Genomic DNA, 12,460 nt, shown 5'->3' with positions numbered 1-12,460 from the left:
AAAAGTGTAATTTTACGTCTTTTACAAATTCATATTGATTAAATTTGGTTTTTACTTAGGTTTTCGACTAGTTTTTGAACGGAATTCACCACGTGCTTTGCACGTGATCATTTTTTAAGGGCATAATTATCGAGTCAAATTTTACATATTTCGCTTCACAGTCACTTACATTTCATAAAATGAATTTTTCGTCCCTCACATTTCACAAAATAAAATTTTTCATTTTTCATATTTTTCAAAATGAATTTTTTTATCCCTCATTAATCATGTGTGCTAATAGTTTTTATTAAACTCATGTATATATCTATTTGATTTCACTTGAATAGTACGAATAACATAAAGGAAAAAGAGTCTCAATGGCCCTCTAACTCTTACTCAGGTAAAGTTTTGACCCTCCAACAATTAAAGAAACGGTTTTGGCCCTCGATCTATAAAAATGACATATTCGTGACCCTTCTGTCAAATCCAGCAGTTAACTATGATGGGAAGCTTCATCTCGTGAGATGCGCGCACAAATATGAAGGGCACTATAATCTCTTAAGGATGGTTGACCAAACAAAGAGAGAGTAAAAAGGTAGCTTCTTCTCTTACCTTAAGTTAGAGCAACAAAGTCTGCAGCAATTCAAAGTTGGAGCTGAAAATGCGAAGAATGAGAAGTTCCCCTCTACCGGTGTGCAGATGTGAGAAAGAGACTAAAGTGATTACTTCATGGACTTCAAAAAATCCTGGACGAAAGTTTGCTGTGTGCGCTGAAGGTTGCTGCGGATATTGGGCATGGATCGATGAGGAGATGTGCCGACGGGCTACAGAAATTATACCTGGCCTTCTTCGAAAGATTAATGCAACTGAAAAGGACAGAGATGAATATGAAGAAATAGCAAGAAAAAATGAAAGAAAGGTAACAAAATTGAAGGAAAAAGTTAAAGAATTGGAGAAAGACATTCGCAGCAAAAAATGGGTTAATAAGTTGCTAGGGAAATTGCTTTTTTTAACATGGATATTGATTTTTTTAATTTTGATGAGTTGGGGCCAAAAAAAGGGAAACCTTGTCAGTTTTCGACAAATACAAGGTGCTTGCAAACACCTGGCCCTTACCAAGTTGAAGTTTGCAGGGGAAGAAGATGATCCAAATTGTTCCTTTTAATGTAAATTTTTGATTTGTAGTTGTATGATGTATCCGCAAACCTTGTAATCAAATCTGTGTTTGTGCTGGTTCTAATGAAATATCTGCTCATCTTTTTTTATTAAATAAAAGTGCTGAAGTTCATTTGTTCGACTCAATGAATTGGTTTGGTATTGTGCTTAGAAAGAAGGCATAATAATGGTGTAAGAAGGAGTACATAAAGCCATAATGTATACATCATATTAATCACTTGTCAATGGGTATCAAAAGGAACTGCTATAATACAAAGCAGAATCAGCATGTTACCAACAAGCAACTGCTAGACAAAAAAAACAGAGAAGAACTGCTAGACACAATATGAATTGTCATCATCAGTTTACACAGGATAAGACAAAAAGAGTTTGTCAAACAGAAATAAGTCTATCATGGCTGAGTTCCTCTTCCAGTGGCTGTTCCTCTCATTTCTCTTTCACCTTGTCTTCCTCTTCCTCTTCCTCTTGCGCTGCCTCTGCCTCTTCCACTCCATCTCCCCCTCCAATTTCCAACTGTGAATGGAGGTTCTTTACCCAAATAAGCATAGTTCGCATTGATAGCTCCTTTTTCGGCATCAGTAAGTAGTTTTGTAGCTGAGTTTTTTCTTCGCTGCGAATGATGATGTTGTTGGCTCTGTTGTGGATGTTGCTGTCCAGTTTCATCGTTAGCCTGTTGCATTTGTTGTTGCACATTTTGAGAAGACTGACCTGGTTCCTTATTCTTATCAAAATTGTACATGACACAAATAAGTACATGACGGATGTAAAATAGTGAAAAATTAATAGCAATTGCATGCACTTATTGTCCTTTCTTTTTCTACTGATTGCTGCCTCTGTTGATTACTCGGTTGAGCTTCGGATGACTGGTTAGAACCTTGTTGTGCTTCTTCATTGGAAGGCCTCTTGCACGTAGCTGCATTATGACCAACCTCACCGCATTTTCTACAATGAATGACAACTCTCCTCTTCAACCTTCTACCATGATCTCTCCCCTCAGTCACATCCATTCTCCTAGCCTTTTTAGGTCTACCAGGTTGAGTAACTGGTATTGGTGGATCCAACACAGGCATGGTGGATGAGGGCCAATGATCCTCGCCACTAATTGGCTGCAAAACATTCTCATAAATCTGGAAGAAGAGGCCTCTGCTATAAGAACGATCCAGATAAGAGTAAGGATCCTCTTCTCGCATGAAAATAGCAGCAATTGCATGACAGCAGGGAATTCCACTAACCTCCCATAATCTGCAAATACAATATTTTTTTTGCATATCTACTGCAAATTGGGCCCCTCTTGGACCTTTGACTTGATAGCCATGCAGTGCATTCCAAATGGGCATCCACTGACTTGAATGCTTGACTCTAGTCTGAACAATCTCATTAATTAAAGGTCCAGTGGAGCCCTTGCATTTCTCCATTGCAGCGCGTTTTCTTTGGATCCTCTCCATAAGATATTCCCTTATAATTTTCAACATTGTGATGATAGGTTGGTCCCTTGCATCTTTAATGTGGGCATTGAAGGACTCGCATAGGTTATTCACTATCATATCACTCTTGACGTGAGTTGGAAAATATGCTTTGCACCAATGTCGAGGATGAGGAGCTTTCTTGACCCATTCATATGCATCCTTATCAAAAGTTTGAAGTTCTTCCATAGCTTTGTCGTACATTTCCACTGTTGTGCAACATGCTATGTTCCATATCCTGTCTTTAAGAGCCAAATTAGGATGTTTTTTCTTGAAATTGCGATACATATGTTCGACACAGTACCTGTTTTTACAAAGTTATTTAAGTCATTGATAAACAATTGCAAAACTTCAGTGGAAAAAAAAACTTGATAAAAATTTCTTAGTTTTAAAGGAAAACAAAATACCTGTGCTCACATCCAAGCAGAACTTCACTAAGTGCCCTGTCTAGCCCCTAAAATGAAATCATGATATAGACTGTTAGTTTCTACCATCATTTGAATCAAATGTTGAATTTCAAAGTTTTATATCATACCTTTTGCTGATCTGATATAAAGGTATAGTGGCACTGATTTTCGATTTTCAAGTCCTCACTTAAATATTTGAGAAACCAAGTCCACTGCTCAGTTGCTTCTCTCTCCACAACAGCCCAGGCAATAGGCCACCATCCATTATTCGGGTCTGCAGCAATGGCAGTTAGTAACTGTCCTCTATAAACCCCCTTTAGATGGCAACCATCAAGGCCTATTATTGGCCTACAGCCATTCTTGAATCCCTTCTTCAATGGGTCTAAACAGCAGTATAACCTCATGAATTTAGGATTACCCCCTGCTCCTCTAAATGGAGTAAACATTATCTCCATTGTACTCCCTTCATGTGTCTTCTTTATCTCAGCACAATACTCCCAAAGTTTCTTATATTGTGCTTCGGCCGACCCCTGTATCATTTTCAGAGCCAATTTTCTCGCATTAGAAGCCACCCATTTCGAAATTTGGGTTTGGTACTCCTCATGCACTGTTTGCCTAATCTCCCGAGTTGGCATGCGAGTATTGGATCTAATTCTCTCCATATATCTATTTGACAACCAATTGGCCTTCAAATTTTTGTTTTTCCAGGCATGATTACAGTTTTCATGCTTGTCATACATTGTCTTCACCACCAAATCTGTTGTGCCAAGTGCCTTTTCAACTGATGCAAACACATACCATGGACATGGATCTTTACACCTGGCTCTCACCCTCTTTGGTTCATTCTTCTTTGTGTACACTGATTTTCCCATCTTAATTCCATATTCTTGGATAACAGCTTTGAATTGGGCTCTTGATTCGAATTTCAAACCCAACTCGAATCTTGTATCAATCCTAAATTTTTTCCAAGAAAAATCTTTATACCTGCCAGCATACTGCTCAGGTTCTTCATCTTCCTCTGATGAACCAACATCACTTCTTAGATGATCTGGGATTGTATCTTCTGCCCATGCATCTGCTTCAGGTGTAGAATCTCTGGTCTGCTGCTGCTGTTTTGTTTTTCTTCTTCGCCTTACTTGTTTTTTTTTTCTGTTGTGCTTGCTGTTGTTCTGAGGACTGTTGTGTTTCAGGTTGTTGAGTTAGCAGCCTGCTCAGTTGCAGCCTGCTCAGTTGCTTCTTCTTCATGCTGTGAAGGTCCTCCACTTTGCACCTCTTCTAATGTGCTTCTACACTGAGTTGGTTGCAATGTCAAATCACCAAGAAGATTCTCATCTCTACAGTATTCTACATCACCACTGAATCTGTCACATTCATTTTCTGATCCAGAATCTTCATCATCTCCTCCATTTCCTTTATCTTCATCAGCCAGTTCACACCTCAATCCTTCTTGTGCTGCATCTCCTCCCTGCTGTGAAGGTCCTCCAATTGAAGAACCTACATGCTGCTGCTCAGGTTGTTGCTCATGTTGTTGCTCACTTAAGGACCCTTCATGTTGCTCAGTTTGCTGCTCAAGTTGCTGCTCAGGTTGCTGCTCAAGTTGCTGCTCACTTAAGGACCCTTCATGTTGCTCAATTTGCTGCTCAAGTTGCTGCTCACTTGAGGACCCTTCATGTTCCTGTTGTGCATCACCACTTTGCTCACCAATGTGCTGGCTCTTTGCTGTTCTTCTACTTCAACTCTGTCCTCCAGTTGACCCTCTAATGAACAGCCTCCTCTTAGGAACTAAGTGAGAAAAAGATTCTTCTACTACACTACCCTCCTCATCCAACTCTTCTATCAAAACACCACTTTTCTTCTTCTCTGCTGGTTGGATCACTATGGGAGACTTGCAACTATTAATTTTTTCAGTTGTTAGATGGTTGCAATAGACTTCCATTACCTTGTACTTATAAGTCCAACCACAAAACTTGATAACGTCATCATCGGTACATAACTCTATTAAACCATTTCTTAGATCCTTATTTGGTTCAAGGTAGTAGTACATTATGGCAGCGTTACGATGTCCCATTTTCCTAACCATTTTATTTAGTTCAATGGTTGACATTCTTTCGGCATTACAAACATCTACATAGTCCACCTCTCCATTAGCATACCAGACATACTGTTCCCACATAATTCTACCCCCATGATGCATCCGAATAGTAAACCATTCAGAATCAGTCTCTACAATAGCAATTAGGATAAAACAGTCAACAAAAAACAAACAGAGGCTGACAAATGAAATACTGAATTGGTCAGTATTCGGCAAAAAAAAAAAAAGATCCTAAACAAATAAAGTGTCCCTTTTCAGCCATTAAAATACATCACTTTCAAAATAACCTCCTTTGTCCGACATTATCAATTTACAACAAACAAAGTAGGACCACAAACTGGACCACTTAGCCTCCCAACATCACCATTACCCAAACATATACACAAATAAGTCCCATTACACATGCATATACTAAACAAATAAGTTCCAGTACACATTGCCCAAACATATAAACAAATCTTAAACCCAAAAGGGTTAGTAAACAACAATTTCAATTACCGTAAACAAGGTACAGATCAAAGTAGTCATCCTTCCTCCTTATTCGCCACTTCATTTCTGCCTTTACAACCCTTCCCACGCCGGCAATTACCACTTTTGCTGCAGCGTCCGAATTGAACACTCTAATTTAAGTCGCACTAGGGTTTTACAGCAAAGGGGGTGAAATTGTTGAAGGGAAAATGGTTGGTGAAACTGTTTTTACTCTGTCTTGGCCAAGAAACTATAGTGCCCTTCATATTTGTGCGCGCATCTCACGAGATGAAGCTTCCCGTCATAGTTAACTGCTGGATTTGACAGAAGGGCCACGAATATGCCATTTTGTTAGATCGAGGGCCAAAACCGTTTCTTTAATTGTTGGAGGGCCAAAACTTTACCTGAGTAAGAGTTAGAAGGCCATTGGAACTCTTTTCCTTAACATAAAATATATCTTTAATTGATTTTGCTAGATGAAATAAAAAACTAATCGAAAATCTAGGCAGGGACCAAATTTGATCAATGTGAATTTATAAATGACGTAAAATTACATTTTTAAAAATAAGGGACAAAAAAAGTTATTTTACAAAATATGAAGGGCGTTTTAAACTATTTTTCAAATTAAAAATTGCACAAATGAAACAAAAAAAGACTCAAGATTGAGATTTGAAATATAAAACTACAAAAAATTATGCCCATCCATAATTTATTTATTTATTTTTTCTATAAGTTGCCCGTCCATTAATTTTAAACAAAAAAAGGAAACCAAAACTTTATCTAGTCGCCAACCCCATTTGTCAACTTGAAATTGGATTTTATCTTTTAAACTGACTTCATCCCCAAGCCATGAGAATTGTAATCACCAAAACTCTATACCTATACTTTGCTTACTATTCAGCCCTAAAAACAAACCAACGTTTAAAGTTAAAATTCCACGACAAACAATTAACAATAAAATAGAAAAAGTCGGAGAGAGACAGAAAGGGTTTAAGAGAAATAGAGGGTTTAAGAAGGAAACTGCCATGGGAGGCAATTTGTCTACGACTTCATCCGAAAACCCTAGTTCCCCCACCACCTCCGCTACCACCGCCACAAAAACAGCCTCCGCCGCCATGCCACCCTCAGTTTCCCCACCAACCCACAATTCTAAGCCCCAGTCGGAGGCAACCCATGATCATACACCGCGTGAAGCCAATACCGCAGTGGAAGAATCATCGGACCCACCGTCAGAAAAGCAGCAAGAAAATCAGTCAGAGGACTTGGAACTCAAAAAAGACGACGCCGTCCCAGAAGGGGAGGTTGAAGGAGGAGGAGAGGAGGAGGAGGAGGAGGGGGAATGTGGGTTTTGCTTATTTATGAAAGGGGGAGGATGTAAGGACGTTTTTATTGAGTGGGAAAAGTGTGTTGAAGAAGGTGAAGCAAAGAATGAAGACATTGTGGACAAGTGCGCTGAGATTACTGGTAATTTGAAGAGATGTATGGAAGCTCATGCTGATTATTATGGCCCACTTTTGCTGGCTGAGAAGGCTGCTCAAGAGGAGGCCAGAAAGGAATTGGAGAAAGATAAAGAAAAAGAAACTGAGAAGGGGAATGAGGAATCAGCATCAGTGGAAAATTCTGATAAAGATGGAGCCTTGGGGGTTTCCGAGCAGAAGATTGAAGAGAAAGACGGAGTCTCGGGTGATTCGGAGCGGAAGAGTAAGGAGAAAGATGGGGCTTTGAGTGTTCCTGGGCTGAAGAGTGACGAGAAAGATTGGGTTTCGGGTATTTCTCAGCAAAAAAGTGAGGAGAAAGATGGAGTTTTGGGTGGTTCTGAGGAAAAGAAAGATCAGGGTTCTTGACTTTTTCTTTTTTGTCGGAAATTAGAAATTTTTTTGCTGTTTTCAATTCATATGATGAATTTTGCGGAGGATTGGGAGCAATGGAATTATAGAGATTATTATAAGGTAACTATAGGGAAATGCTGAGATTTTTTACCACAATTGATAAATTTGAAATAATTGTACTTTTGACATTAGCTGGAAAGTTCTAAATTGTAGTACTATTATTCCTTTGCAATCGAAAGTTCTTTGCTTTAATGAAATTTCTTACATTATGTTAAGGTCTGATTTTGGATGTGTACATGATAAATTATAAAGTGAGGATGTGGTTGTGACCTGAAACTGAGTGAGATTTGCTTGTTCATAAAAAGTTGGTGTATAACTTATTGCTTTCTCAAATTTAAATGATTTGAATGTAAAATCATCTTGGTGGAACGTTTGAGAGTTCATTGCCAGTAAAGCTGAACAAGATCAATCATTTGTGTGTGCTTATAGATGTCAATTAGCACTATGGAGTTTTTGCAAATATGGGACATAGGTTTAGGAGCAAGGATGCAAATTTCAGCAACAGCTATCTTGAATTGGAGACTGAATGATAAAGTTTTAAACCTAGAGCACAAAGTTTCTTAAGACTTCAAGCATTCAACTCCAGAGCAAGAAACTTGACTGACTTGGAGTGCAAGTTGAATTTTTTCTAATTTCTCTTAATGGTTAATAACTATTAGGCCTTGATGCACATTTGGAAGTCTTAATGAATATGACCAATTGAATTCCGGCATAATCTTGCATCCAGAGCACAGAGTTTCTTCAGACTTTATGCATTCACCTCCATAGCAAGAAACTTTACTGACTTGTATTGCAAGTTGAATTTATTCTAATTTCTCTTATTGGTTAATAACTATTAGGCCTTGAAGCACATTTGGAAGTCTTAATGAGTAAGACCTATTGACTTCTGGCATAACCTTGCATCTGCACTTTTACTTTGTTCAGATATCCAAGTTCATGTGGACAATTTCTTGTGTTGCATGTCTGCTGTCTCCTGCCTGAGCTCTGGACCTTTGGTGATAATGTGATATTTTATCTGATCTGCCATTCCTAGGAAACTTTGTTTGCATCTATGAAAATGGGAATGTGAATTTGGCAAAGGGATATCGGAGGGAGTTGCTTTGTGAATGGACGTTGAGTCTAATATTCAACAAACTTTGACTCGTTTCTCTTCCACTCTCTATTTCTCTTCTCTGTCAGTAATACGTACTATGTGTTTGTGAAATAGTTGTTTTTTTAGATTTGTCTTCTTTCTTATGCACTTGTGAAATAGTTGTTTCTTTTAGATTTGTCTTCTTTCTTATGCACTTTTGTAGCTTCAAACTTTAATTGTCCAAGAAATGGAAGGTTCTACTTCTACATGAATCACAAGGCAAGAGCTTAATGAGAATCACATATATACATACATACTCCTGTCACTGTATTGCTGAGCATTTCCTCCAAAACATTGCATCTACTGTCCTTGTTTTGGAGAAAGCTGATTATTCTTTTATGCATGAGAAGATCGTTCGTGATTGCCCCCCCCCCCCCCCCCCTCCCTCTCTTCCCCTCCCTTCTTTTATGCATTAAGGCCTATATACAACCTGTAGGGGTAAATCTTTTAATGGATGCTGTTTCCCTTTTTGGGGAAAGTTTTTGTTGGTCTTTGGGTGAAAGAGGGGGGGAGGGGGGGGGGGTTGCGTTTCTGATGCACAGATGTCATCACATATTTATAAATTCGCTTCGTTTGCAAGTCATTGCCTATTGAAAGTTAAGTCTATTTAAACGAAAAAATTTGTACTCCGGAGAAGCAAAAAAGCTAGAACTGTCTGCAGTGTATCAGAGGGGCGCAGGGATGGAGCGTGTTACAAGAAGAAAGATAACAAAGTGGAAAAATAGTTTCTTCCTCCATAGCAAGTGTATTTTCCTCGTACCAAGTTTTCTTCAAAACTTTTGCTGATGCATTATAGAAGCTACTGACTCAGCATTGCGCAATTCCATCACTGCTTGTCCCACCTTCAAGCGGAGTTGCATGATTCTCCGAAACTGGACACAGATTACGAATTGAACTACAAATTGCAGTTACGAAACCTCTAATACGTGCTATAGGCTTCACTTGGAAAATTAATAAGACTCAATCATAGAGTAAAAGAATTCTTCCAAGTATGAACAAGGCAGATGTTAAGAAAATGGCAAATGGAAGAAGAATGGTTACCATAATAAATAAGAAAAGCAAAGCTACATATTAACTTTGTTGTTTAACTCGAATTAGCAACTTATATTGTAGGCTTCCAGCAAGATTTAACTGTTGTCTCAAGCAAATTTCTGAACTCAAATTTCAACCCTCACCTTCCCCTGGTCCTCAAGTATATTACGAATGGTAAGACGCTCGAATTGTCCCGTGGAAGACAAAAGGCCTTCTTATGTTGTATAGAAGACAAAAAGCTCGAATTGCGTGTTTAGTTCGCTCAACCAAAACAAGGAAAAAGAAAAAGAGGTAATGGGATAAGGGGAATAGAGAGAAGGAAATGATTATCCATTATCAGAAGCTATAAATAATTGCCACGGATTTAAACCTCATCTTTTGCCTCTCTGCTCATTGAACCAAACCAAAGAAAAACAAGCAGAAATAGCAATGTCCAATCTCTTCTCTCTCAATCCGTCGTCCTCCTTTCCGTCTCTCTCCCCTTTAACACCCCCCAAAAAGTTCTCTTTTTGGAAAGCAAAACCCACTTTCCAGTTGAAGAAACCAGCACTTGTAACCTCAGTTCTCTCGACTAAAACTGACCCACAAATTCCCCAATCTGTACAGACATTCTGGCAGTGGCTTTGTGATGAAGGCGTGGTTTCGTCGAAAACTCCAGTGAAGCCAGGTGTTGTCCCAGAAGGCTTAGGCCTTGTTGCCACAAGGGACATTGCTAAAAATGAGGTCGTTTTGGAGGTTCCCAAGAGATTTTGGATCAATCCTGATGCAGCTGCAGCTTCAGAAATTGGTAGCGTTTGTTCTGGTTTGAAGCCTTGGATTGCTGTAGCTCTATTCTTGCTCACAGAAAAGTCTAGAGAGGATTCTAAATGGAAATTTTACTTTGAAATTCTTCCACAGTCTACTGACTCCACTATTTTTTGGTTGGTCCAACTAAATTTACTATATTTGCTTTCTGTTCTTTTAGAAAATTTTTGCTTTTGAAAATTTGCAAGATTGAGTCTTTTTGATCCCTATTGTTTGACATGCTCATCCAGTGCAGGTCAGACGAGGAGCTTGCTGAGCTTCAAGGTAATCCAGTTTGTTTTCCTTATTTCGCTTTTTTACATAGGGGTGACGGGGGTGCACTGCACCTTGCACCAATTAACAAGGGGTGCTACAACTGAACCAATAGGGATTGTGGCATATAATTTCTCTTGTAGGACAAAAATCTTGGTGAAATTTTTTGGATATTTCTATCTTTTCCCCGAATTGCTGTCTCTAATATACTAAAGATTGGATTTTGAGGTTTACAAAATGAAGATCCGTAAAAATAGCAATTGAAAAGTAAAGGAGCTGAAGAAGCTTTTTATTTTGTTGCAGATTTTGCTCTGCATCCAAGATTGAATTGTTTTTTACTTCGTCTTTTAGGGACACAACTACTGAGCACGACATTAGGTGTGAAAGAGTATGTGCAAAATGAGTTTTTGAAAGTGGAAGCAGAAGTAATCCTTCCCAACCAGAAGCTTTTCCCTTCTCCTATAACTTTGGACGAGTTTTTTTGGGCATTTGGGATACTCAGATCAAGGGCATTCTCACGGCTTCGAAATCAGAATCTTGTTGTAATCCCGTTTGCTGACTTGGTAACTCCTGAATCTATTGTTAGATTCATGTTCTGCTGTAATTGCTTTCAAATTTCATGTGCTGGTGGATCCTTTTTCAAAATAGTTGTTAAAATTGGTGAAAAGATAAAAATCCTAACCATACCATATACCATTGGAACATGCTTGAAACCAAATGCTTTTTTTATTTTTTAATGTTATTTTGCGTTAAAATCTCAAATATTTGCACTTTGCTTAGCTTCATTGGTTAGGAACATACGTTGCATGCACTAAATGTCTCACTGAGGAAACGTGATGGTTTTTCGAAGTCCAGCAAAAATGCACAGTATTTATAAACGAACATGAAATGATACACACACTCGAAGGCTCTGTGTGTTGCTGAAAATTCTAATGCCAAACTTGGGATAAATACAAGGAGAAAACAAAGGATAGTATAAACCTTAGATGCAATAATAAACCTAAAGGCTCTTGTTAGCATCTTGAAGCTCCATTATTATTTTCTTTATTGTACAAGGACTTCAAAACAGATATAGAGGATTGAGTAAATGTCAATACATCAGACACAGCAAATTGTGGCCCTTTTATTACTCTTAACAATTTTGAGTTGTTCAGTCCTTTGATGTGGAACATAATTTCAACAGCTTTATAGAGTTCACTTGGACAATTATTTTTTTAAGACAGTTGGTATATGGATCAGATCAACCACAGTGACATTGTAACCACAGAAGATCATGCGCATGAAGTTAGAGGACCAGCAGGTCTTTTCTCTTGGGATTACCTATTTTCTCTGAGGAGCCCATTACACCTTAAGGCTGGTGAACAGGTGAGGTTTATTAGCTGAAAGTATATATACTTTTTCACTTAGTTAAAAATGCTGCCTCAGGGATATCTGTACAAACACACACACACACAAATGGGCACTTAAATTTGTTAAACTTGAATATGTAACTTATCTTGTTATACCATGGATTGTCTTGTAACTCCTAGTATGTCTTTCTCATAAGTATTTCCTTTACCTTCTATTGCTTGTATATCAGTGTATTGGTCAATGACCATTTGGATAACAGCTTTGAATTGGGCTCTTGATTCGAATTTCAAACCCAACTCGAATCTTGTATCAATCCTAAATTTTTTCCAAGAAAAATCTTTATACCTGCCAGCATACTGCTCAGGTTCTTCATCTTCCTCTGATGAACCAACATCACTTCTTAGATGATCTGGGAT

At 38.4% G+C, this 12,460-nt stretch overlaps 1 protein-coding gene across 3 annotated transcripts; it reads left to right on the top strand.

Moving 5' to 3' along the window:
• Positions 1-9,854: 9,854 nt before the first annotated feature.
• On the top strand, positions 9,855-12,205 carry LOC140016382 (ribulose-1,5 bisphosphate carboxylase/oxygenase large subunit N-methyltransferase, chloroplastic-like). Of its 3 annotated transcripts, none has more exons than XM_072069873.1 (4): positions 9,855-10,558; positions 10,678-10,706; positions 11,046-11,257; positions 11,914-12,041. In XM_072069873.1, exons 1-4 carry the CDS (start codon positions 10,068-10,070, stop codon positions 11,953-11,955), a joined length of 774 nt encoding a protein of 257 aa, XP_071925974.1. In that variant the 5' UTR covers positions 9,855-10,067; the 3' UTR covers positions 11,956-12,041. The 3 variants fall into 3 exon arrangements, with proteins under 3 accessions (XP_071925974.1, XP_071925975.1, XP_071925973.1); XM_072069874.1 differs by having other exon boundaries at positions 9,856-10,558; positions 11,918-12,053; XM_072069872.1 differs by having other exon boundaries at positions 9,861-10,558; positions 11,934-12,205.
• The last annotated feature ends 255 nt before the right edge of the window (positions 12,206-12,460 follow it).

The sequence above is a fragment of the Coffea arabica genome, chromosome 11c, assembly GCF_036785885.1.
Source record: "Coffea arabica cultivar ET-39 chromosome 11c, Coffea Arabica ET-39 HiFi, whole genome shotgun sequence".
In the NCBI taxonomy this organism is placed as follows: Eukaryota; Viridiplantae; Streptophyta; class Magnoliopsida; order Gentianales; family Rubiaceae; genus Coffea; species Coffea arabica.
Note: the sequence above shows the minus strand (reverse complement) of the source record. Positions and strands in the feature narration are given on the sequence as shown.

Excerpts from the sequence above, each read along its gene's own strand:
- LOC140016382 (XM_072069872.1), top strand. The coding sequence starts at position 10,068 with ATGTCCAATCTCTTCTCTCTCAATCCGTCGTCCTCCTTTCCGTCTCTC. Across the intron at positions 10,559-10,677 it reads ACTGACTCCACTATTTTTTG|GTCAGACGAGGAGCTTGCTG; the intron begins GTTGGTCCAACT and ends CATCCAGTGCAG. Across the intron at positions 11,258-11,933 it reads TAATCCCGTTTGCTGACTTG|ATCAACCACAGTGACATTGT; the intron begins GTAACTCCTGAA and ends TATATGGATCAG.